The 25083-nt window shown below is 43.1% G+C and overlaps 1 protein-coding gene across 1 annotated transcript; it reads left to right on the forward strand.

Moving 5' to 3' along the window:
- Positions 1-2995: 2995 nt before the first annotated feature.
- LOC129123871 (vitellogenin-2-like) lies at positions 2996-25053 on the forward strand. Its single transcript, XM_077182300.1, has 34 exons — positions 2996-3590; positions 3766-3917; positions 5666-5917; positions 6054-6215; positions 6328-6476; positions 6898-7048; positions 7154-7311; positions 7391-7556; positions 8045-8170; positions 9121-9339; positions 9747-9964; positions 10081-10178; positions 10605-10729; positions 11326-11427; positions 12031-12150; positions 12241-12430; positions 12773-12866; positions 13681-13866; positions 14072-14210; positions 14976-15204; positions 15288-15463; positions 15671-15985; positions 16268-16315; positions 16476-16562; positions 17090-17302; positions 17395-17537; positions 18876-19014; positions 19740-19875; positions 21092-21278; positions 22537-22628; positions 23108-23205; positions 23285-23444; positions 24508-24669; positions 24794-25053. The coding sequence occupies exons 1-34, from the start codon at positions 3530-3532 to the stop codon at positions 24907-24909; spliced, it is 5169 nt and encodes a 1722-aa protein (XP_077038415.1). The 5' UTR covers positions 2996-3529; the 3' UTR covers positions 24910-25053.
- Positions 25054-25083: the final 30 nt, after the last annotated feature.

Raw genomic sequence — 25083 nt, forward strand, 5'->3', positions numbered from 1 at the left:
CTCTGGGATGGGCCAGGGCTGCTGCAGGGAGCAGCAGGCTTAGGGAATAAACCTGAATCTCTGTCCCTGGGCAAGGCTGCTCTGAGGGAGCCAAGAACAAGTTAAGTTTCTGGTGCACCACATGCAGAAGCTATGGTGAATTGGTGTCTTGGAGCAGGACAGGGTGGGGCACACCAAGAATCATGTAGCACAGCACCTGCCAAAGGCTCTGAAGCTGAGCCAGACCTCTGGGGGAGATGCCCCAACCTCTGTGCCCAGCAAGAGTCGTGGCTGCAGCCACCCTCGGGTCTGTGTGGGCATGGTCAGGATGAGCTCATCTGCCCTGAGCAGTGCAGCCCAAAGGATTCCAGCAGACCTGGAGGGTGTTTTCTGCTTGCCTTAAGGCTCTGTTTGCAGGCTGAGTATGCACACTGGGTGAATGGGATTTTGAAAACACTTGAGAACGTTCTGTAAAAATTGTGTTGTTTTGCTCTCCCCAGCAGCTTTTGCACCTACAATGGATGCACATACCTGAGTTTTCTTGTTTGGATATCAGTTTTACAGTTCAGAAAGGTAAAGTCCTTAGTACCAAAAGAAATCTGTGTGCAAGGTCTAAATATACCATTCTATGCAGTTTAGATGCTGCCATGGTAACCTACACTGCAGAATGCTGGGGAGCTGGCAGCAGCAGTAAAGCCATGAGCTGGTGGTTTGCTGCTTGCCTGGAACTCACACAGGGCAGTGATGGAAAGCACAGACTTTTCAGGAAACCTCAGGCTGAATCCAGCAGAATCCAGGGCTTTATGTGGCCCCTGTGGGCAATGCTGGCACAAACTTCCAGCTCCAGTTGGGGCAGCCCATGGGGCTCTTCCCAACGTGCCAAGGCTGGAGCAGAGTTTTGGGGGAATTGTTTTCCAGCAGCCTCAGCATCCAGATGTGCTGAACCCCAGCAGCACTGCCCTGGCAGGAGAGCCTCTGTGGGACTGCAGGCCAGGTGGGTGTAGGTGTCCATATCATGAGGGCCCATGGAGAGCACTCAGGCAGCCTCTGCTCCTCTCTCCACTGCCACAGCTCGAGGGAAATGGGCTCAGCCAAACTGTTTGTCACCCTCACAATTTTCTTAGTTTGAGTTTTTTTTTTTCCTCACTTCTTTTTAATTCAGGTCATATCCTTCTGAGTAATACTAGTGTAAAATGGCTGTTAAAATATGGGGGCAAAGACTGGGATTTGAAATTGTTCTTGAGGTACTGAAGAAGTGACCTAGGAAAGGAGAGGTTTCAGTTTCATAGAGAAGTCACTAGAGACAAGGCCCTTGCCAGCAGGTTTAGGGGACCCTTGAAGCAGAAGAACAGATGTCCCTGTGGCAGCAGCATGGCTGGGATGACCAGGGATGCAGCATCTGCTGCCCAAAGGGAGGGATGGGGTGGGATGGGGACAAGATTCTGCAGTGCTGGTGATTTTGAGGACACCCTGCCCTTGCAGCTGGGTGTAGCCTGTACAGCTGCCAGTGAGGACCCTTATTTTGAGGAATGTTGTTTGATCTTTATTTTGAGAAGTCACTGTTATAGTGTGATGTTTCAGTGATATAGTGTTATAATTTTGAGAATACAAGCGTTGTTGCATTTAATATCTCTATCACAGCAGCTTTCTACTTGTACTTCCACTGACCTCAAGTCCTTGCTGCCTGCAGGATTTTTATTTTTTTTAAACCCAAACCTGTGCAGCTGCTATGGCTATGCCATAATAGCTTTTGAGCCTTGAGTACCAGTGGCCAGTAGCTGTATACTCAAATTCTTAAGTACATTTACCAAATCTCCAAAGACATGACAAAACTCTCCAGTAAATACCTTGGCTTTCTATCATGTGCTGCCAGTTTTACAAGGGAAGGGGTTAAAAAAATCAGGACCTGAATACAGAGTCAGTAAAAACACGGTGAGGGATTTGTCATGCTTGAATTTTTTTTTTTTTTTCCCTACAGATGGTCTTTGATCTAGGAAGAAAATCCACTGTTTGTCAGACATTATAAATTATATCCCAAAGGCTAATTATAAAACCCCATCAGCTAAAGAACATTACAAAAACTAAGCTGTCTTGGATAGGAGCCGCTGGTCTGTGGATGAGAAAATGGATCCAGCCCTTCCCACAGTGAGCTGGGCAGCAGCAGCAGCTTTGTTCCCACCCACAGAGGAGAAGGTTGGTGGGGAAGCAGTGGCCACACAGTGCCAAGGTGAGCCCCCCAGCCCTGGGCTGCCTTAGCCCTCCCTGTGCTGATTCCTAATGGAGCCCTACATGACCTGACTGCAGGGCACTGGTGGGCTTGGGAACAAAGCCAAACCTGGAGCCCAGAGGAGCCAGAGAGATCTGTGGGTTTGGCTACAAAGGGACAGGGAAAATGTGTGCTGATGAGAGAAGGGGGCTCCACCATGGGGTGAAGATGTTCCCTTGTTGTGGGATGTGAAGAGTTGGGGTGGCCTGCACGTTGTCCACCTTTGTTAAAGCAAGAGGTTTGATCTGTAACACCTGTCAGCCTCACCCTGTCCCCCTTGCCAGGCAACCCCCACCAGCACCTCTCTGTGGCTAAACACACCAGTGGAAGGGGCTGGTGGGTGAGGGAAGCGTGCACGTCAGCAGCATTTAGCCATGGCCCTCGTGACAATGACAGGAGGTTTGTGTCACTGGGTGAAGTCCCTGTCCCCAGAGAGCAGCTCTGTGCTGACAGCCTGTCCCACTCACAGCAGGGCAGCGGTGGGCACGGTGTCACAGAAGAGCTGCCCGGGGTTTTGCACAATCCTGCTGGGGCACTATCACTTAGATAAGCTGTGTATCTTATGGTCAGGTCAGGACAACCCAGACAGAGTCAGCACAGACTGCAATAGCACCAGGTGCTCTCAGGGAGTAAGGATAATTAGTAGTTTTGCTTGCATAACAATAAATTTTGGCTTTAACTATGTTTTAATACTTTTAAGTAGTTGTTTCTAAAGCTACTTTCAAGACATTCAGTTGGTGAAGTGAGAACAAGAGAACTTGTGATGGTTTTGGTTCAGCAAAAATATCCATTGTCCTGACCCCAACCCCCTCTCCCTCAAAGGGTTTGTTGGGTGGTTGATAAGAAGTTGATAATTCAACAAAATTCACTGTGCCTGTTAATAATTCTTCTATAAAAGCCACAGGCTTTCCCCTGTGTACTTCAGTCACTTTTAGCATGAAGGGACTCATCCTGGCCCTGGTGCTCGCCCTCGTGGGTAAGTAGAAGTTTTGCCATCACTGCTGAGCTGTGACAGCCACTGTGATCCTGAGCAAATTGCATCTCCTTGGGGCTTTTCAGGGATATTTACAACTTCATTTGCTGAAGCCCTTTAGTAGCTTCAGCTGTGAACTGTTAGATTTCTGTGCTAAGGTCAGCAGCAGAGAAAAGCCAAGCAAGGAGCAGCTAGTGAGCAGGGCTGGCATGGGCTTGGTGTCCTGGGGTGTGGGGTGAGCCCCATTAATGGTGGTTTGCCAACCATTAGCACGCTGGCTTAATGAATAATACATTAAAGGATCTACAGAAATGGGTTTTTTCATTAACACTTCTCTTTCCTTCCTCACAGAGGGCCAGAAGCAGGACCTTGGTAAGTGGCTCCCCTGCAGGCAGCAGCTCCCTTGCTGCCTTCCCTTACAGCCTTGCCTTGCTCACTGCTTGCACCTGTTTTGTGGCAGTGGCAGCTTCACCTTTCTTTGCTGGGCTGGTTCAAGTAACATCACAACAGTCATGGAAGTGTTTCTGTTATATTTTTTCCCTAACAGAGCCTGTTTTTCACATGGGCAAGACCTACTTGTACAGCTATGAGAGCATCATTATGCATGGGCTCCCTGACAGGAGCCTGGCCACAGCAGGGCTGAGGCTGGCCAGCAAGGTGGAGATCAGCCGTGTGTCCCTCAGTGAGCACCTTCTGCAGGTAAATCACCATGGCCACAGGAGCCCTCCCACCCACTGGGATCATGCAGCTAAAGAGGCTTCCTTCATACCTCCAGGCTGGCAGAATAAGTGACAAAAAGATGTAGAGCTCTCACAAAAGCCATGGGCCCTACCCAGTGCTGAGATGGCCATCCAAGCCCCAGCAGTTTCCCTCAGGAGTGATGGTTCCCCAGCAGGGACAGAGGTGTGGACATGGGCACTGAGCTCTGCACCCTGCACACCAGGTTATGATGGGGAGAGCTGGGGGCACTGCTGAAGGGTCTGCAGCTGCATCCAGAATGCTTTGGTTACTGGCAGGGACCTACAGAGAGCACCACAGGCTTGCTCACAGCCTGCTCCTCTGCAGGAAGAAGCTGGAGCTGCTCCACTCAGCTGCCATCAGTGTCTGAGCCCCCTGACTAAAGCTACCTTAGGTTCACCTCCATACAAAATATGGCTGGCAGCTGCTTTAAAGAATAATTTTACTAAGGCAGCACTAAGCTTGGGTATGAACATGAGCATTCTAGAATGAAATGTCCATGTTTTTTAACCTGGTCCATTGCCTAAAAAAACTCAGCACAGGAATTCAGATATCACATGAGAAAGACCCAACTGTCTCCATTATCCCCCTTTTGATATTCTTCACATAGGCATTAATTCAAATGTGAAGAATTCTAATGGTAATGCCTGTGTTTATCATAATATCAGATCTAGAAGCATTGTTATTCATCAAAAGGATTAAAGCAAACAGTTTAAAATACTGGCATGGCACAAAAGGCCACAGACTAGGGACTGAGAAGACAGCACATGGAGAAAAAGCTGTAGGAGCTGCTCTTAGCACTCACCTAGGAGTTTTCTCAGTCTGTAATCCTGCACATATATTAGTGAAACAGTGTGAAGGAATACCTATTGTCAAACTTTACTCAGGGCTGCAATTGCAGGCTCTGTGTAACCTCACTGGAGTTGAGACAAGAGCCTTGAGTAGGATTTAATTTGAGAAAATGTGACAAGAGACAAGCCACCCTTGCAGCATCGATTATAAATGCCTAAAATAAAACAGAGCACTGAGCCCACACCTTTTCCCTCTGCAGGAACATGTACTTTAATGCACAAGGGTGGGAGGTGTGTGTGTGTGAGGGACTGGATGGGTCTGTGCTTGCAGGCACACACTTCCCACTAGGTAGCAGTCAAGGACTTGTGCACAGGCTTTACAGCCAGAGGAGCTCACAGGGGTGTCAGCCACTTCCAAAGGTGTGAGCTCCTGCAGTCACCTCTGCTCCCCCATCAGCTGTGCCGTGCCCTTGGTGCTTGGGGACGTGCTGGACCTGGAGCAGCAGCCAGAACAGTCCCTGTGTGCTCAGGCAGGCAGCTTGGGCAATAGTGGCTTGGCTGCCTTGCGGACTGAAGGGACATCTCACTTGTCATCTGTGGGAAAGGAGTGAGTATCCTGCCTGTACTGATTGTCAGTAGCTGGTGTTTCACTCGGCCTGCAAACTTAATCAGACTTGCTGAACTTTTGAATTCTGCTCACATAATCTTATTTTTCTGGCAGAAATCCTTCATGGAAGTTTGCATTTTCAAGGATGCTCCCTAGGCTGAGCACAGGAGTCCAAATTGGAAATTGTTTCCTGCAATGTTAGACAAGTGACTTTTGTCTTGCCATGGAAGAGGAGTGTCCAGTTTCTGTATTATAGCACTATTTCAATCTGATGGTGAACAGTATGATTGTTTTCCTATTTTTGCTCACAGATTCGATCACCAAAGCTGGAGGAACACAATGGCTTCTGGCCCACTGACTCCTTCACTCCATCTTCGAGGCTCTCAGAAACCATTGCTGCCTGTCTCAGCCAGCCCTTTAAGTTTGAATACACTGAAGGAAGGGTTGGGAGTATTTTTGCCCCTGTGGACTGTCCTGTTCTGTGCACTAACCTAGCGAGAGGGGTTCTGAACATGCTGCAGATAACCATCAAAAAGACACAAAATGTCTATGAGCTACAGGAGGTTTGTTGTTCTATTCTGATTTTGCTTTTTGTCTCATTTCAAATTAAAGAGTAAGTTATACTTCCTAGACCATTTTCTTTGACCTTTTTATTGCTGTTTCAAGTGAGCATTCACTGTGTTTAACCCATACTTGCAGGCTGGGATTGAAGGCATCTGCCAAACCAGATACGTTATCCAGGACGACAGCACGAATAAACGTGCCACAGTTTCCAAAAGCAAGGACCTGACAGACTGCCAGGACAAAGCAGTGAGGAACCTGGGAATGGCCTACGTGCGGCCCTGCCCCACCTGTGCCCTGGTATGAGGGCAGGAGCCACCACTGCCCTGCTTGCACTGCTGCTCGTGGGGCTTTGGCTCCTCTGGGCTGACCAGCCCGTTCTTGTTTCTGAGTGCTCTCTTTGCACTTCTAGAAAGCCAGAAACATTAAGGGCACGGTGACATTCACCTACAAGATCAGATATGATGACAGTGGGGCATCCTTGACGTCCGCTATGTCGGACCAGGTGTACCAGATCTCTCCTTTCAATGAACCCAACGGGGCAGCAGTTGTGGAGGCAAGGTAGGCACTGGGCGTGTCCTTGCATTATTGCAGCCAGGAGGAGATGCTTAAAACTGGTTATATGTTTACTGTTGATTTGTGAGATAACAAAAGCATCTGGCCTGTGGCTGCCGAGGGCCAAAACACCGTACAGCTCCTGGAATGCCCAGCCCAGGTTGCCCAGGGTGTTTCAGCTGGCCTGTGCTCTACTGTTTAGGCCACCCGAAACATCTGTCCAACCTTTCAGAGACCTTAGCAAGCTCTCATGAAGGCTTTTGCAGTCATATGGCTTTTCCAGATAATCCTGAGCCATGGATGAACAGAGAAGTGCCCTCCTTTTGAAGTCCTGCTGGGTAGCCCTCAATCTGCTCCAATGCTGTGCAAGCCCTCCATGCACAGTGTGCTTACTGTCTACTGATGCATTTCCCTCTTTCCCTTGAAGACAAGAGCTGTCCTTGGTCGGCACTAAAAGGCCTCCTCTCAGTGAACCAACGGTGCAGCTGCAAAAACAGGGGAGTCTTCGTTACCATTTCTCAGGAGAGCTACTCCAGATGCCAATTCCTCTATTAAGGATAAAAAATCCAGATTTACAGGTATTAGAGGCTTCCTTTCACCCAGTTTCACTATTTATAAGGTTAACAGGTCATCACATAATTACTTTAGACGTGGATCCTTCCAGCTGTCTGTTTTTCCCCCAGTTAACAGAGACGCTGCGGCAATTAGTTCAGAATAACGAGAAAGGAGCCACCAAAGAAGCTTCAGCCAAGTTCTTACAAATGATCCAGCTTTTTCGTGTTGCAACCCTTGATCAAATTGAGTCTTTGTGGCTGCAGTTTGTCAATGAACTCCCTTACAGGTAACTGTGCCTTCAGCCAGGGATCCTGACCAGAGGCACGCTGGGCAGTGAGGATGATGAGTGCTCCTTTTCCTGGCAGGCCCTGGTTCCTGAGTGCCATCTGTGCTGCTGGAGCTACTGACACATTCAGATTCCTGAAGCAAAAAATCCATGACAAGAAGCTGAACATCTGGGAAGCAGCAGTGACTCTCCCTCTCGCCTTCCATTTTGTTACACCAAACAAAAAGACCCTGGAAATTGCCTCAGTGAGTACAGATCATTCGTCCTTTTGTTTTCCCTCTCACTCCTTTTTAAAGGTGAATTCATAGGATTATAAGCGAAAGATACAACATATTTCCATCTAAACTTGTAAAATGCAATGTATTAACAAAAATGGAAAATGTTTCAGAAAATATTCCCAAACACTTGTTGCCAAAAGTTGGTAATTATATTTTGTATTAAACCCCACAAACTATAAAAAACCTGCTGTTGATTCTTTTTGCCAAATCAGAAGTTAAAAAGAAAAAAGACAAACTCAAGAAAATAATATGTAATCAGTATCTAAAGAGCATACAGCATAACTGGGGCAAATCTACTTAATTTTCTTGTAGCTGAATGTCTAGTATTTTATTTAATTCCTGAAATTATTTAGAAACAGCACAAATCAATTTTATATATTTCTCACATGCATTTATTGATAAATACAGCTCTAATTACTAGAAACAGTAAAAAATGATACTTCTCCCTTCTGCAGAGTTTTCTGACCTGCCCCGAAATCCAGAAGGTACTGATGCATAGGATGATTGTTTACCTAGGATATGGTAGCATGGTGAATAAATACTGTGCTCACGCTTTACTGTGTCCAAATGAACTTCTTCAGGTATGCAACTCTCATTTCTTACTCATAAAAGGTGAAAAAATTTTAAAAGTACCTTTAATTTAGCTCTCACAATGCTGGCAATTAGGTAACACTATTTGCATGCCCCACTCAGCGATGCAAAGACAGAATGAAACACTGAGCTGATGCCTTTGAAAGATCAGGCTGGAAGAGTTCAGAATTTCAAATGTAATACTAGAAGCCCATTGGGATAATGGATCCTGTAACCAGCCTGAAACTGAGTTAAGTTCTGACAAAACTCAGATTAAAGCAAAATAATTATGATTCTATGATTCTACTTTGACATGAAGTAGAGTGTACTTAAAAAGACAGTAAAGTGTGAATATAAGCAAAGCTCTAGGTATGTCATAGGTTAGGGCTTCCAAAGAAGACCTGCTACACAATTGCAGAAAAATTCAGGACATTGTTCTTGGACTGTGCAGCCCCAGCTCCTTGCTCAGCAGGACCACAGCACTGAGAAAGCCTTGCTGTGTTTGACATGTGTTTAAATCTTCCAAAATAAAGTGAAATAAAGCCAGGCCACCAGAATGGTAATTCCGCTTCTCAGAACTGCAGAACTGTTCAAGTACACTTGAAATTATTGTAGGAAGTGAAAAATGCAAGTGCAATTTGGCAGGGGTGGCATCAGCTCAGCACTGCCTTTGGACTTGCAACAGACTCTTTGGTGCAGGCACCCACCTGGGATTGTCTCCTACACTCAGGCTCAGGCACAATTCAAAATCAACTACAACACTGTGCAAGGAGAAAACCAAGTTTATTTGTATGGTCCATGTTTGGCATCCTGATAATGATGGGAGAAAAGTCTGAAGAGCTCAGTTCTGGGATTTGCAGCAGTAATTGTTTTGCTTGCTATGGCAGTGCACATTTTTATGCACTACTACAAGATCATTTATCATTACCTGGTGAGATTAACAGTGTCTGCTTCCTTTCAGCCACTCCACGACCTTGCTTCTGAAGCCACCAGCAAAGGTGATGCCAAAGACATGTCCTTGGCCCTGAAAGCCATGGGCAATGCAGGAGAGCCAGCCAGTATCAAACGCATCCTGAAGTTTTTGCCAACGTTTTCTGCAGCTGCAGCTTCATTACCAAACAGAATTCATGTTGATGCTGTGTTGGCTTTAAGGAAAATTGCAAGAAAAGACCCTGCAAAAGTAACTGCAATTATTATTTAAACAAATGTCTTAAAGGTTATGGATTGGGTTTGCTTAGTGATTCAGGAATAACAAAGCCATCAGGAAATGTTAGCAGCTCTGCATAGGCTACTCAGTTGCTGGTCTTCCTCTTGCCCATGCTGCAAACTCCTGACATCATCCCATCCTTGCTGATATCCTGGGAAAGAGTGCTGTAGTCCCTGTAATGCTCAGCCTAATGGCTGTTTCTCCCAGCCCGGCTCACTGTGCACCCAGCAATATCTTCATTTTCAGTGACAGCTCCCATGGCCACATCTCTGGTTTAGGGTTCTGTTCTTCATCCACTGCAGAGCACATGTGCACTGCTCTGGAAGCACTGCTCACCAGGAAGTTATGAGCCTCTCAGAGGTTCTCTCTCCCTCCTGCAGGTAAGGGAGCTCACCCTCCAGGTGTTTATGGACAGCACGCTTGCCCCCAACGTCCGAATGGTGGCTTGTGTCGTTCTCTTCGAAACCAAGCCTGCTCTTCCAACAGTAACAGCTCTGGCCACCTCACTGCTGACAGAGCCCAGCCTGCAAGTAGCCAGTTTTGCATATTCACACATGAAGACTTTGGCAGCAGGCAGGATCCCACAGCTCCATAAGCTGTAAGTAGAGGAAGAAGTATATTTTTAGTAGAAAACTGAGATTTTTTTTCCGTGCAGTTTTCTAAGAATTTGGTCACAGTTGACTGTCTTCACATGATTTTAATTCTATTACTCAGATCTGCTGCTTGCAACATTGCCATTAAACTCCTGGGCCCCAGACTTGACAGGCTGAGCTATCGCTACAGCAAGGTCATTCAGATCAGCGACTATTCCTGTGAGTAGAGCTGCCCTGTGCACTTCCTCAGCTTAGGTAGCCAAATGCCTCTATTGTGTTCTGTGATTTTCATCCAAAATCCAATAAAGAGCTGTGAATTTAGTGCACTCTTGAAATAGAAAAAGCAGAAGAACTTCCTAACATGCAAAATTTCCTGAGACTCTTCCAAATCCAAATCTCTGGTATCTGCTGGGGAAAGTGGTCTTGCACATGGACCTAGGCCTCCTTCTTCAGTCCCTGGGGTTGTGTTGACTTTGGCCTAGAATAAAGTCCTCCTCTTGAGGCTGCAAGCTTGAGGACCTATGGGACTAAACCCTGACAGAACCCCTTGTGATCTTGACCCCTCAGCACATAAGCTGAGGTGGTTTATGTGCACCAGACACCTTGGAGACCCTAATTCCTGCTGCTTTTTTATTCCTGTGACAGTCCAGTATCAGGCTGGTGCCATTTGGAGGGTCTATCTAATGAACAGTCCCAGCACCATGTTTCCATCTGACATAATCACAAAAGTAAGAGGCTATTATGCAAACACTGCAATGGATATTATCGAGGTAAGTATTGCATTAAGGCAGCCAGCTTTTGGACTGTGATGTAGTGTTTAACTCCATTTCTGGCTGTGAGGGCGGACGTGGAAGGGAAAATTTAGATAATGATTATGATTTTACTTCTTTTATTTGGGCTTCTTGACACATACATTCATCAATGAACACATCCAGTATAGGCATGTAAGTCTAGGAGAGGAGGAAAGCTTACACAGCAGAACATCCATCTGCCCACCTAAAGTCACGTGGGATCCAGGGTACTTTGCATAAGTACAGGGAAATTAAATTTCAGCCAGCAGTACAGCCAGGGCAGCACAAAGCTCCATGTAACAGCATGCAGGAATTCACACAACTCTTGAGCAAGCTTTGCAGCCTGGGCTGAGCTCTGCCCTACCCTAAAATTATCCCTGCTGACTAATTGAAGGCTGGCTGGCTCAGCATGTCCTCAGCATCTGCAGCCATAGCCTGCAGCCATCTACCAGGTACACATGTCCTTATAATGCAATGGCTTCATGAAACAAGTATTTCATGTGGCCTCAGTGAGTTAATCCCAGGCACAAGCTCTCTCTTGTACTTGGGCTGTGCTGCCTGACTCTTTCCTACAGGTGGGTTTCCGGTCACAAGGCCTCACCAAGCTGATAAGGAAGCAGAACATTCCCTTCGCTGAGTATGACACGTACAAGACCCTGAAGGAGCTGGGTAAATCGGTATGTCTGGGCACCTTTCTGACCTGTCTGCATCAGACAGCTCCTCACAGCACCAGGGTTGCATCACCCACCCACTGAGCCATGCCTTTGATGTTTCTGGAAGAAAGGAGTCTCCGTCATCCCGTTCAGTCATGGAAAGCTGTACTTACATTGTACTTACTCTCTCAACAGGTGCCACCTTTTCACTCAACATGTGCTAGCTCTTATTGTATAGTACAAAAGATGAGGCTGCTGCTGGGAGCCAAAATGTTTTAAAGTGTATGTTAGAACACACTAAGTGGTTGTTCTTCTCTTTTAAAATGATAATTGAATAAGGTCTTTCCTTCATGACTCCTTGGGTGTCACCTACTACTTACAGCAGCAGAAATTACCTTGCACTTACCTCATCCTTACATGGGGAAACTCTTTCTGAAATCAGCTATGCAATTAAGAAAGGCCACATTGGTTCAGACCTGTAATATGTCCATTGGGTTTTTTGGCTAAGGAGCCACAGTTCTCATCCTTCAGATGGGATCTACTCTTTGTTAATACATTGCTCCACTTTAAGTGATATTTTCTGCTTCTTCCCTGTCTCCCCATCTCCCCATCTCCTCTCCACCACAGCTTCTGGGATGGAAAGAACTGCCACCTGAAGACCCCCTGGTGTCTGCTTACATCAAAGTATTGGGTCAAGAGATTGCCTTTGTTGACATTGACAAAGATGCCATTCAACAGATGATGATGGTACTGACAAGGCTGCTGACTTTTTGTCTGCAATTCTGAATAATTTCCCTTCCATGTCTCCTCTTACCTAACCTATTTCTCTGTTTCCAGAGTCTAACTGGATCATCAGACTGGCAGCCAGTGGTGAAAAAAGTGGTGGAGGAGGTCCAGAGAGGCATTTCAGGGCAATGGACCCTGCCAGTGCTGGTGGGTGAGATGCGGCACATCGTCCCCACCATCGCTGGCCTGCCGCTGGAGCTCGGGCTGTGCGGGGCCGTGGTGGCCCAGGCTGCGGCGGATGGTGAGCTTGGGAAGGCAAACTGAGCAGCTTCCCCACGTAACTGTGGGTCCAATCCCTCTGCTCAAACTAAATCCTTCTATAATCTTGAAAAATACCCCAGCAATGTCAAAACCTTAGTGACCAGCTGCCTCCAAAGCGTTTGAGAAGTAATTAGGATATTTCACCTGAGACATATTTGTGTAGCTCTGGTTTGGTATTAGCAACCTTTAAATAAATAACCACATAAATTATTTCAAAATGTAAAAGCACTGCCCTTGCCTTAAATACTATGCTTATTGAAAGTATTTTATCCCCAGAATTTATTGTTTCTCTGTTCATATAATTTCTGTCTGTCTTTTTCAGTGGATGTAAAGGTATCACCACCAGTATCTGACAATTTTAAACCCTCACAGTTGTGGGAAACCAAGACGGATATTCATGCTGACATCAGGCCAAAGTAAATATTACATACATATTCACATACACACACAAGCATTAATATTTATATTTTTAGTTATATCTGACACAGATATGTGGTGACACAGATATATGTCAGTTATACCTGACATAGATATGTATAGCTATGTGTAGATATACAAGGATCTTACTTGTCCCAGGTTTTGGACAAATCTGCTAATCTAGAGCAGCAAAATTGTAAGAAAGTAACACAATCCCCTGATGCTTTACAATGCTGCAAATCCAGCAATGTGCATAGTATCCCACAGGATACTGTACTGTTCTGCCATTGCTAGAAATGCTTACATTTGTACCTGCTCAATGACTAAACGTACTAAGATGTGAAAATACGTTATCTTACGTATCAAGTTATTTACAATTTCAGCATAGAATGGCATCATCACCTGGCATAAACCAGAAGGATTTCAGGGGGCAAAGGGAAATGCTTCTGGATCTGCAAAAGCAACAGTACTAATAATGACAATGGTAATAATGATGCTAATAATAATAGTAGTGATAATATTATAAAAATAGGCAGAATCTGAAGCTATGAGATTCTGGAGTTGCTTGTCCTCAAGCAATGACAATGACAATACCAGTGACAATGCAGTCAGAAGGTCCATGTTAGCTTTATTTTTCAGACAAACCACGTGGCATCTTAGGTTTTTTCTTATCCTGTTGTGATAAATCTCTTCATCCATCAGTAGTGGGTCTTATAATAAAAAGAACAGCATGAAAATGTACTTTTGCATTTCGAAGGTAAATTTTTGCATATTAATATATAATTATGCCTGCTTTTATTTCCACTCTTTCAGAGCATATTTTCATATGATTGCAATGATGGGGATTAATACACAGTACTTTCAGAGTGGTTTTGAATATCATGCAGAGTTCAGTGCCAACACTACAATGAAATTTGATGCCAGGATAAATATGAAAGAAAAAAATCTGAAGATTGAAACCCTTCCCTGCCATCAAGAGGTTGAGCTTGCAGCTGCAAGGTACAGAAGAGCTTTTTTCATTTTGCTCGTTCTGTGTTACTGATTTTGAGTTCCTTGTTATAGAATCACAAGTATACAACTACTTGTTAAGGGCTGCCATACCTCAGCAGTCACACAAAGCTTAGTACTGTCTTTTTTGCACCAGGAAACATGGGTAGAGTGAAATCGGAAGGCGTTATTTGTGTGCCATTTATCACCTCCACAGGAGTGAAGTTTATGCTATTTCAAGGAACATGGAAGAAGTAGATTCTGAAAAGAAATCCCAGATTTTCCCCAAAGGAGAAATACCAAGTATCTCTGACCAGGAGTCAACAGAAAGATCATCAAAACCTGGTAGCTGGAAGGTAATGAAACCTCTTGCCACCTGTCCTGCAGACAGGCAGAGAGCAGAGAGCTCCTCAGAAGGGCTGGGCACCCCTGCCATGGGAGCTGGCCAACCAGATCACAAACACAGGAACAGTGAAACTCAACAGGGGCCTGATACTTCCCAAACCAAGCCTAAAACGCAATGGGTTTGTGACATGATCACAGTCCACTCACTTTCTTCACTGCATGCAGGCAGGGCTGCTTTCTTTACAGTCATGGGAAGATGTCTGAAATTCACATACTTTGTACAATATATCTTTTTTTTTTTTTTTTTTTCCTGAATCAGACTAATGTGAAAAATACAGTTCTTGGGCAGGATTTAGATTTTTCTTCCCGAATCCTGAGATAACCCTGAGTGGATTGCAGGACCACATTCTGTCATGTGCTCTTCAGCTTCTGAGGCTGGTGTGGGAAGGCTGCACTGGCTTCCAGCAGGAGGGCTAGAAGTCTGAAATGGATGCAGAGGGACTGCCCCTGCAAAGAGCCCTGCAGGTTCTCACAGGAAGTGTGTTTGTGAAGCACTGCCTGAGAAAGGGTGGGTAGGAGAGATGTCCTCTTCCACAGAGCATTTTGCAGAAAACCCCACTGCTTTCAGTGCCTGGATCTCTAATTCTAAGCATTGCTTCCTTCTTTAATCAGGACTGTCATCATTCTCTTCATTAACTGGAGGAATTCTTTTAAGAGCTGGGACAATTTTATTTTTTTATGGAAAATGACTTTATCTGCTTATTTTGTTAATGCAGCAAAGCAGCATGCCTAATGTGATATCCAAAGGATACCAGCAAGGTCCAGAAGGGACACATCACAACAATGCAGGAAGAAGATTTTACGCACGCAGGTTCTGTAAAAAATTTGAAAGTTTGGGATGTTCTACTTGTCTCAGCCTTAAATCACAAAATTTTGCTTCTTTAAGAAATACCTATCTGCACGAATTATATGAAGAATTTGAAGCCAAAATAATTTTAAAGCCAGGTAAAATCATAATAACAAGTTTTTCTGACAATCGCTGTAGGTAATGCTCAAGCAGCACAACCCTGGAATGCTTTTGCCTTTAGTCCATACAGATGCTGACATTGACAAAATACAGCTGGAGGTTCAAGCAGGACCCAAAGCAGCTTCAAAGATAATTGGGGTATCAAGCTCAGGGTCAAAGGAAGAGGGAGAGGCAGCTCCATATGAGGACATTCAAGCTAAACTGAAGAAGATTCTAGGCATTGAAGAGGTGTTCATGGTAAGAGTCTTTGAACATCAGGGAGGGAAATATTTCCTATAATGAAGCCAAGGGTTTCCATTGTGGAAAACTGGCATGGGAAAGCAAGGAGCTGGGCTGGGAGGAATTCTATTTCCTTGGAAGCTTGTGGTGAGCATCCTGTCTGACAGCCAGGGAAACGTAACAGAACAAGCTATAAACTCATAATGCTTTCAACTGTTTTTGGAGGCTGCAAATAAGACACGGCGCCGCACAAAACGGATTAACCGAGAGTACAAGACTGAAGACACAGGCCTGTGGGCAGAGCCCAGCATACCCCACCTTTCCAGTTCATCCTCCTCTTCTGCTGCTTCCTCTGCTGATGGCAGAGAGCCTGGAGATCATCACAGGAAAGATGAAAGAAGGCAGTCTGGGAAGGAGCACGGCAGCAGGAGCAGCAGTGGGAGCTCTGCTGGCAGCACAGCATGCAGCAGCAGCAGCAGCCAAGAGGACCACTCTGGGGACAGGCACTGTAGTGGGGACAGGGAATATTCCAACCAACAGGTAATTCACTCTGTCTGGACCCTTTATATTTCTTATAGGGACTGCTTTTGTACATCAGAAAATTGAGCTCATAGACTGTGGACCAAAGAAAGAGGAACCCTGGTTCTCTGAAGCATTTCAGACCAGAATTTTGACATTTCAGAATTTTTCACTAAAAAATGTTTAAAAAATTTAATTTTGCACTTTTTTTTTTCCATACTCAGAACTGAAATTTTTAATGCATTTTTCAAAAGCTAGTTCTTTTTTTTTCTTTTGGGTCTTACATACTATCTATTTTCACAGGCAAACCCACCTGTTTACCAGCTTTTGTTTAAGCCAGCGGATGAACAGGTACATTTGCTGCATATACTGGGAGCAGTGTGTACAACTAGCCTTGCTGTCTTTGCTGCAATTAGATCCTAGTTCCCTGGGAGTGAAAATATGATAAACTAATTCTGCAACAGCTTCCAGTGGTAGGCACCTGCTTCAAGGTGATTCTTTGTTTTTGCAGGACACGGGAGGGGAAATCCTGAACATCAGCATCAGCTCTTCCTCTTCCTCAGCTAGTGATGAAGATTTCTCTGGAGTCATGTCTCAGGTGAATTTCTCAATATGCAAGAAACCCAAACATTTACTTTGCATTTCCAGTTTTTGTATAATTATAACAGATAGGAAAATTTCAGTCATTTAACATAATAGGTATATAGAAAAAAATTGAACTGTTCCTTATTTTATAAAGGTGAGCACATTGGATAATCACTGACTGTAATATAATATTCATTTAATACAGGCTACATTTTAAATGAAACTGGAATGTATTGCCGTATATGATGACATTTGTCTTGCTCATTAAAAAATTCACTATAAAAATCAGAACACTTTAGAAGTGCTGACCTGCTGGATTAAAAACTGGTTTCAGGGATATTTTCCTTATGTATCTTTCTGTAAAAGTTTAGGAGTTGACTCTGCCACTCTTTTGTTCATTAGGCATTGAAATTACCAAAAAAATTACAAAAAAATTCCCATCATAGTCTTACTTGCACTGGTCATGCCAGTGGTTTTACTATGGTAATTCTAATGCCTTCTTTGTGTCTTTGGTCTCTATTTCCTCTCTACTCACCAAAGCCTGAATTCCTGGGAGACAGAAAGCCACCAATACTGGCTGCAGTTCTTCGTGCCATCTACAGAAACAAGCAGCCAACAGGACTGCAGCTTGTCCTGTACACTGACACTCAGCCCAAGAGGTGGAGAATACAGATGTTTGGTTCAAGCATCACAGGACCAAGCAGATGGAAACTCTGTGCTGATGCTTCAGTAATAAATTACCGAAAAGTATCAGTAAGTTGAAAATATCAATCGGCCCAAATATAAATGAAACATAATGATCTTACTATGTTTTATGTAAAAATTTATTTATTTCCCTTTACTAGGGTTATCTTAAATGGGGTAAAAATTGCCAGGACTACCAGATTGCTACTCAGATTGCAACAGGGCAATTTGCTGCTTACCCAGCTATGCAGATGAAGCTGGAGTGGCTGAAAGTGCCTTCAATAATCCGAACGACTGCAAGATGGTGAGATTTCACTTTAGTCTTTGAAAAATATATGTCAGTGCTCCAAGTAATTGCAGGTTCAGTTCTGCAATTTCCAAGCTGGAAAAAATACCTTCAATCAGTAGGATTGTATAAAATCAGATTGCAAATGTTTGCTTTCTCTGTATTCATTCCCTCAAAACATAATTACTGCATTTTTGTATGCAAGAAAACCACTTGGGATGATGGGATTCACCTAATCTATTGCAGACTTGTAATTTAAAGTGCCTGAATTAGGAGATTGCTCTTGTCATGGTTCCTGATTCATGGAGGCTCAGAGCAGAAGCCTGGTCATGGGTCTCTGATGAAATCAGTCTCTTACCTAATTTCCTAATGCAGGCACTTGCTTCTGGCTTCTAAAGCAGGTGATACAAACACTTCTCATAAGACTTGTGCACATTAAATAACAAATATTTTATGACATTTAATGTAAGAAAACTGAAAACTGTACATCCTGGGTTCCATTCACATGTCTCCTTTTTAATGAAATACCTGTTGCATTCATTCATGCTATCCCTCCATTCACTTGCCTGCAATAACATATAGATCCACATTGAAGCCTATTTTTTTGGCAGTGCTACTAAAATACAGTCATGTACATCAACTCAGTTAACTAAATACACTTACAACACAAGTTTTCACATTAAAGGCATACAGGTGATTTGATTAAAAGTGTCCTGAAGAAGGTAACTTTTTGCATTAGATTGAATTACCCAAAGCTGTTATCTGCTCTTATTAGAGGAGATTAAACCACCCAATTGACTATCCTGGAGCAAAGCCACAGAACTTACCTTTTTTTTCTGCTCTGAGCCTATGCCTTTTTATAAAGGAATATTTTCTGTATTTCTCTATTTGAGCCCCAAGCTTGTTTGGAAACTCATTCCTAGAGATCCCTCCATCAGCTCCATTGTTGACAGTCTTAGTGGGCAAAGGATCCTTGCCTAAAGTTACCACTGCATGACTGACATACTAAAGTGAAATACTAATTTAGCATTTTTAATATATTAGTATTTGGTGGCTTATGTAATTGATGCCTATTTTCAAGTCTGAATGTGTTTAAAACAAATTTGCCACACTTTTCTTCTCATATTACTCTCCCATCCAGACTCTTGAGATCTTTTATACCAATTAAAAAATAAATTTGTTGCCTCTCCTTCAATATACAACATCATGTATCACCAAACCCCGATGCAAAACATGCCCTGATACTAACATATATGCATATTACTTTATGGAGGTATTTTAGTGTGAACAAATAATAATAATAATTTCTTTCAAAGACAGTTCATTTTAATAACTTCCTCTTTTTTTTTTTTCCAGGTTTTACTCATTTCTTCCAGGAGCTGCTTATTTGCTTGGGTTTTCCCAAAGGCAGCAGCTTAGTCCCTCTCACCAGGCAACCTTGGTTTTGGCATTGACATCCCCAAGAACCTGTGATGTTGTCTTTAAGTTGCCAGAGGTAACAATTTCCACAATTTTTTATCCTGAAGCAGTCAATACCTAGGAAATGGATGAGTAAGGGTATTTTAACCTGCTGATTTAAAAAAAAAAACCCAACAATCAAAACTCTAAAGAAGCTGCCTTCAGAAGACATTATGTTCATACAGTTGGTTTTAGTATGAAAATATCTTACAAGGTATTTGCCTTTCTCATCTATGCTTATTTCATATGCTTACAAGCATATGAAATAAACAGGTTAGAAAATAATCATCATGATTGACAGCAAGTTAAAAAATAACTTATTAAAAAGCCCACTCCTCCCAAAATCTTAAGAAAGATGACAGGTTTTCCTGTTTTCTGGAAAAGACATAAAAACCAGGCTGTTGGGACAGCCAAACAGCAGCACCTGATGCATAGGCAGAAAGAGGGTATGCATCTCAGGTGAGCAAACTGTTCAGCCTGAGAGATATGATATACAGCTACCCAAAGAGCTGCAAACTGGTGACTATCCAAATTCATTTCTAGCACTGCTGTTCCACAGGTTGCAGATGTGTCACACTCTACAACTATTTCATGCTGTAGGCAGAGGACTTGATTTCTTTTTTGCTGACAGAAATCCAGATGCTAATTTAGATTTCAGTCAGCACGGTTCTCTTGGGAAATTAGAAGAAAATGCTACCTTATCTCTATACTGTACTTTGCATTTCCATTCCCATTGATGTTTGTTTCCTGCCTGATTTTCAGCTCACAATTTACGACACAGCCATCAGTCTGCCCCTGCCAGTCCCTTCACACCCGGGTACAGCCATCTCTGCATTGCCATCCTCTGGCTGGAAGGTCTTTTCTCAAGCAACACTTTCACTCATTGAAAGTCTTAAAGGTCAGCAAGTAACTATCTGCACAGCCATTGGTTGACTCTGTAAATTTTGTAAACATAATTTACACTTCTGATGTAATTTTTTTTTTACTTATCTATTCACTTAAAAATCAGTTGGATGTCAGATAGAAACAAAGCAACTCTATGAAAATCTGTGAGGCTGCAAAGATGTAAAGAAATGAAGACATACTAGGAAGATTAAACATTCAGTTCCATGCCAAATAATGCTTTCAGATACACCCATTCCCAAATGCATCTATTTCAGCTTCACTGCAAAAATTGTTTGTGAAGAAAATACAATACAAAATTTGTGAGAGGAACATCTAAGTGACCTCTGATTTGGGATGCTCTGCTTGATTAGCACTGTTATGTTGAAGCTAAAACAGCTCCAAAAGTGTATTCATTAATTTCAAATCCTGCACTTGGAGTTTGAAGGGATTATTGTTTTATTAATTCTGTATTAACAGCTAATCACATTATACTTACTTAGGGTAAGTTTTAAAATTAAAAGCTTTATGTAATCCTGCAATAAGGAGTCACATTTTGCTTGGAATCAGTGGGATAATATCCATGCATATTTATAAGGTGTCTTTGTCCATAGCAAGGGGATTGGAATTAAATGATCTTTAAGGTTCCTTCTAACCCAAGCCATTCTATGATTCAATGGTAGTTCTTAGATAAACACCAAAACTAATCTGTATTAAATACAATTGTTACAAAATAATTTCTAATCAGAACTGGTAGATTTCCAACAAAATGCCATTACAGTGAAAAAGAGAAAAGTGTTAGTGTGATATTTTTTCCTTCCCAACTTCTATTTCTAACCCTGGTTATGACTCCATAAAGGTATCTGCATTTCAGTAAACTTTCCCTAGTGGAATGATATGTGAATTGTTATCAACCCTTCTGAAATTCTTTTGACTGCAACAAAGTTAGAAAAGCCAAATGCCACCAACTGAGAGTTGCATCAGCTGTGAGCACAATTCATCTCACACAGTGCCTGAATCCCAGGGGTGTTGTCCTGCTGCCTGGGGACTGGCAAAGTTTTACTTTTGAATTACTACAAATATAAAATTTCACCTGACAGAATTAATTCATTTCTACATCAGAACATGCAGAATCAGAAGATTTTTTTTTTCCTTTAATTACAAAACTAGAATAAAATAGCTGTCTCATATAAATTATAAAATGCTTACTTTTTACTGGGTTTTTTTTTCAGGTCATTGTACAGCTTTCCAAAATAAGATCACAACCTTCAACGGTGTTGTATTTAACTATTCAATGCCTGTAAATTGCTACCATGTCTTGGTGCAGGACTGTAGTCCAGAGCTTAAATTCCTGGTGATGGTGAAAAGACTGGAAGAGTCTGCTGACCTTACAGCAGTAAATGTCAGAATCGCCAGCCAGTAAGTAATTAAAAACTTTATAAAAAATAGATGCCAAGCTGAATATGCTATAAATGAAGATCAAATTGGCAGGGCAGACTGGCACTAGCATTTGACTCATGCAGAAAGTACTGATGTCAATGGAAAGATAACCAGGAGTGTCACTGGAATTTGGGACTTTGTCTTTTAAAAGTGCTTCTGAAATATATCTTAGGTTCACAGTAATCTCAAGACTTTACTGCTACAAATTCTTCATTAATTTGTTAGAACTTAAGCATCTCATTTCAGTACTTAGTGATTAGGCAGACACATAAACTATAAATCCAGAAGGAGCTATTGTAATCATTAGTCTGGCCTTCTACACTAAGCTAATAATTAGAACAAATTAGAACCCACAGTCATTACAGCAGGGTTGTTGAGAAGTGGGCATAGCTAAAAAGGGCATTACTTATCCCAGATTAGAGGCTTTCTCATAGGACATCTCTCAGTTGGTACATAATGTTCTAATCTATTTGAAATTCATTTAAAATACACTTTGTTTCAGCCTGAAGCAATCACCCCTAGATTGTATGGGATTATGAATACTAAAATCATTGTAGTGAGTGTTCTTCAAAGAACATAAATAGACTTTGATCCGTAAGGTTTCATTACAAGTAATTATTTATTTCTGAAAAATGTGTGCCTAACTGTGCCATAGTGTTAGAGAAACAGAGGGAATCCAGTATTCCCTGCACCTGTTTTGTGGAAGAACACAAGGATGCCTGTTTTATAGACTGTATCTTTTGTAGATAAAGACATTCCTCAACACTGAATCATTCCTGATTGTTTCATGCAATTGTATGGATGTGCTTTTGATGTGCTTGAGCTTCATATTTCTTCTGTTAGAGCAAATACTGCTCTGAAGAAAATACTACAATACACACCCTGTTCAGGCTGTCAGAGAACTGCCCTAGGGAACCCAATCTTCCTTTGAAATGTAAAGCAACTTCCATTTATGTGAAGGTAATAGCAATTAGGTTGTTCTGCAGCAAGGCTCCTGTAGCTGGTGTCTCCTTGCCTGAGCCCTGGCCATAGCAGCCACTCAGGGATGGGTACAGCCAGGGGAAGGTGCACTGGGAGCCCTCCTGCTGGCACACTGACCCTCAGCCTGCCCCCTAAAGGGTAGAAGGTGATTCATGCCAGGATGATATGAGCATCCTTCTGCCAGAACAGGAAATTATAAGCTGAGTAGGGCAAAGGAGCAGAAGCATTTGTTTACACTAATTTACTTTATTTAAAGCGAGATTGACATGTACGTTTCCAATGGACTCATCCAGTTGAAGATTAATGGTGTCCAAGCCCCAAAAGATCTTCCATACACATCTAATACTGGTAAGAGACTCATCTTTAGATTTTGTTTAATCTTTTCTGATCTTTTGAAGAAGGAGAGGGCATGATCCTGTAGACACCTCACAAGATAAAGATCATCCTAATTTGAGAAAGAGTTAGGAGATTTTAACATACCCCCATGCAAGCTTTTCTTGTGGGTGGCAAGAAAGATGAGCAAAGAAAGAGATGCTGGTCCTGTGCATCTTTGCACAGACCAAAAATGCAGGCCTGTGGGATGTTTTGCTGATTCCAGAGACCCACAGAATGAGAATTTAGATGGTCCCTGTCAATCACAGCCACCCCTGTGAGTGGCTTCAGCTTTTCCCAGAGCAGGAAGCAGTAGTCTTTTTACTTCCCACCATCTCTTTTGGGATTCTGTAAAGTGTGCATTATGTCCCCAGGAAATTAACAAAGGGTTCAGGGTGGATCCTAAAACAGTAACTTCATTTTAGAAAAGATCACATTTTTCTTTTCTATTGCAGCTGCAAGCATGCTGATCGGCAGTGAAAAGAAAGGACTGACACTAAAAGCCCCAGATTATGGCATAGATAAAATATACTATGATGGGCATAGACTTGAGGTAATTTTTAAGTTACTTTCAGTGGGTTTAGTTTTAGAAGAAAAGCATTTACATGCAACTTTTCTGTATTTCCACAAAGATTCAAGTTGCTTTCTGGATGGCTGGAAAAACATGTGGCATTTGTGGAAAATATGATGCTGAGATAGAAAGAGAATATCAAACACCCAGTGGATATTTAGCTAAAGATGCTGTGAGTTTTGGTCACTCTTGGATCATCTCAGAAGATCCCTGTACTGGAGGTACTAAGATTCCAACATATACTAATATAATTGCCTTCAACTAATTAACTAATCAATCACATGAATAGTTGGTTTATATTAATTGTAGCACAGTCATCTCATTTTTTGCTATTTCTGTGATTAGTGGCCTCAGACAAAAAGAAGAAAAACAAAATCCGTTTTTCCTGAGTTTGGTAGTTCACTGCAAATTCTAGTTTTGTTGGGTTTTTATATCAACATCTTATGCACTGTGTAGTTACCTGGAGTTTGTGTGCTCAACTTAAAACTCTCTAAGTCGATAACTTAGTATGAAAAGGAGGAAGTTTGAGTGTTGACAAAAGTAATTTTATGTCATCTTTAATAGTTTCATTCTTTACTTTCATTCTGTTATTTCCAGGCTTTTAGTTTAGATTTAAAAAATCATATCTCACCCTACTATCAAACTAGTGGGCATTTGAGGTGGGAAAAACTTGTTTCAATTTCCTCAGGCTGAAGATTAACACACTGAAAACTTCAGCCTGGGAATGACTAATTGCTCTTGCCATCCAGGCTCTACATAAAAACATGAATGTGTTGGTTACATTAGGGTGCACTACACATTTTGTGTGGAACACAACCCTCTGGGCATGTCTTGGCCTTTCTGTAATGTTTTCTTAGATCAAGCTTCCCCGGGGTGGCTGGATCATAGACTTAAGGACTAAGCTACTTGCCCATGGCAAGGCAGGTGTGATGCTGCTCACAGTACAGAGGAGGATATGCTGCTGCCCCAGAATGAAGTGCTGTCTGAGTTCAAGTAAAGTTGAGTGTCAGCTGACTGAGGTTTTCATGTGGATCTTTTCGGATTTGGACATCAGTGTCCCACCTAGATCCCATCTCTGTCCTTGCAACTGTGCTCCACGTGCCTCATTTTCTCACAGCCTGAGCCTTTGACAAAAAATTGATTCACTTCAACCCGATTAGCTTCATCTAGCTATGTCACACTGTTCATCCATTGGTCTTGGTGTTTGCCAGTTCTACAAATTAAGTACTGAAAGCTATTTATCTAAACTCTGTGCATGCTTTAAGAGGGTTCAATGTTTTGCAGCTTGTAAACTGCAGCACAAACTTGTCAAAAGTGAGAAGCCACTTTCATTTGAGAAGGCAGCAGAAAAATGCTTCTCGGTGGAGCCAGTCCTTCGCTGTGTGAAAGGCTGCTCAGCAACCCAGACTGTTTCCGTGTCCGTGGGCTTCCACTGCGTTCCAGCCGGTGAGTCTGGTCGGCTGTGCACACCACGCTGTGTCACCGGGGTTCTGTGGAAAGCACGAAGTGCACCGCACTAACACAGGAGTACCCCGATGGAAAACCAGCCCCGCTCTCCTTTCTCCTCTAGACTCCGCTCTCAGCCTGGACGGGCAGCTTCGGCTGGACCAGAAATCCGAGGACGTCGTGGGCTCGGTGTCCGCTCACACGGCGTGTTCGTGCCAGCAGCAGGCGTGCCCGGCCTGAGCCCCGCTCAGCCCGGCTGCCCCGGGGGATCAGCCCCGTCCCCTCCGGGAGACCGGTCTGCTCTGCTTCTTCTCCCGGGGATCTCCTGGAAACAACCCGGGCACCCGGCCCCGGGGTGACCTTTCAATAAACAGCTGCTCTCTGAACGCCCGGCCGAGCTTATTTGTCCCTGCA

Source organism: Agelaius phoeniceus, chromosome 8 (genome assembly GCF_051311805.1).
Source record: "Agelaius phoeniceus isolate bAgePho1 chromosome 8, bAgePho1.hap1, whole genome shotgun sequence".
Taxonomy (NCBI): Eukaryota; Metazoa; Chordata; class Aves; order Passeriformes; family Icteridae; genus Agelaius; species Agelaius phoeniceus.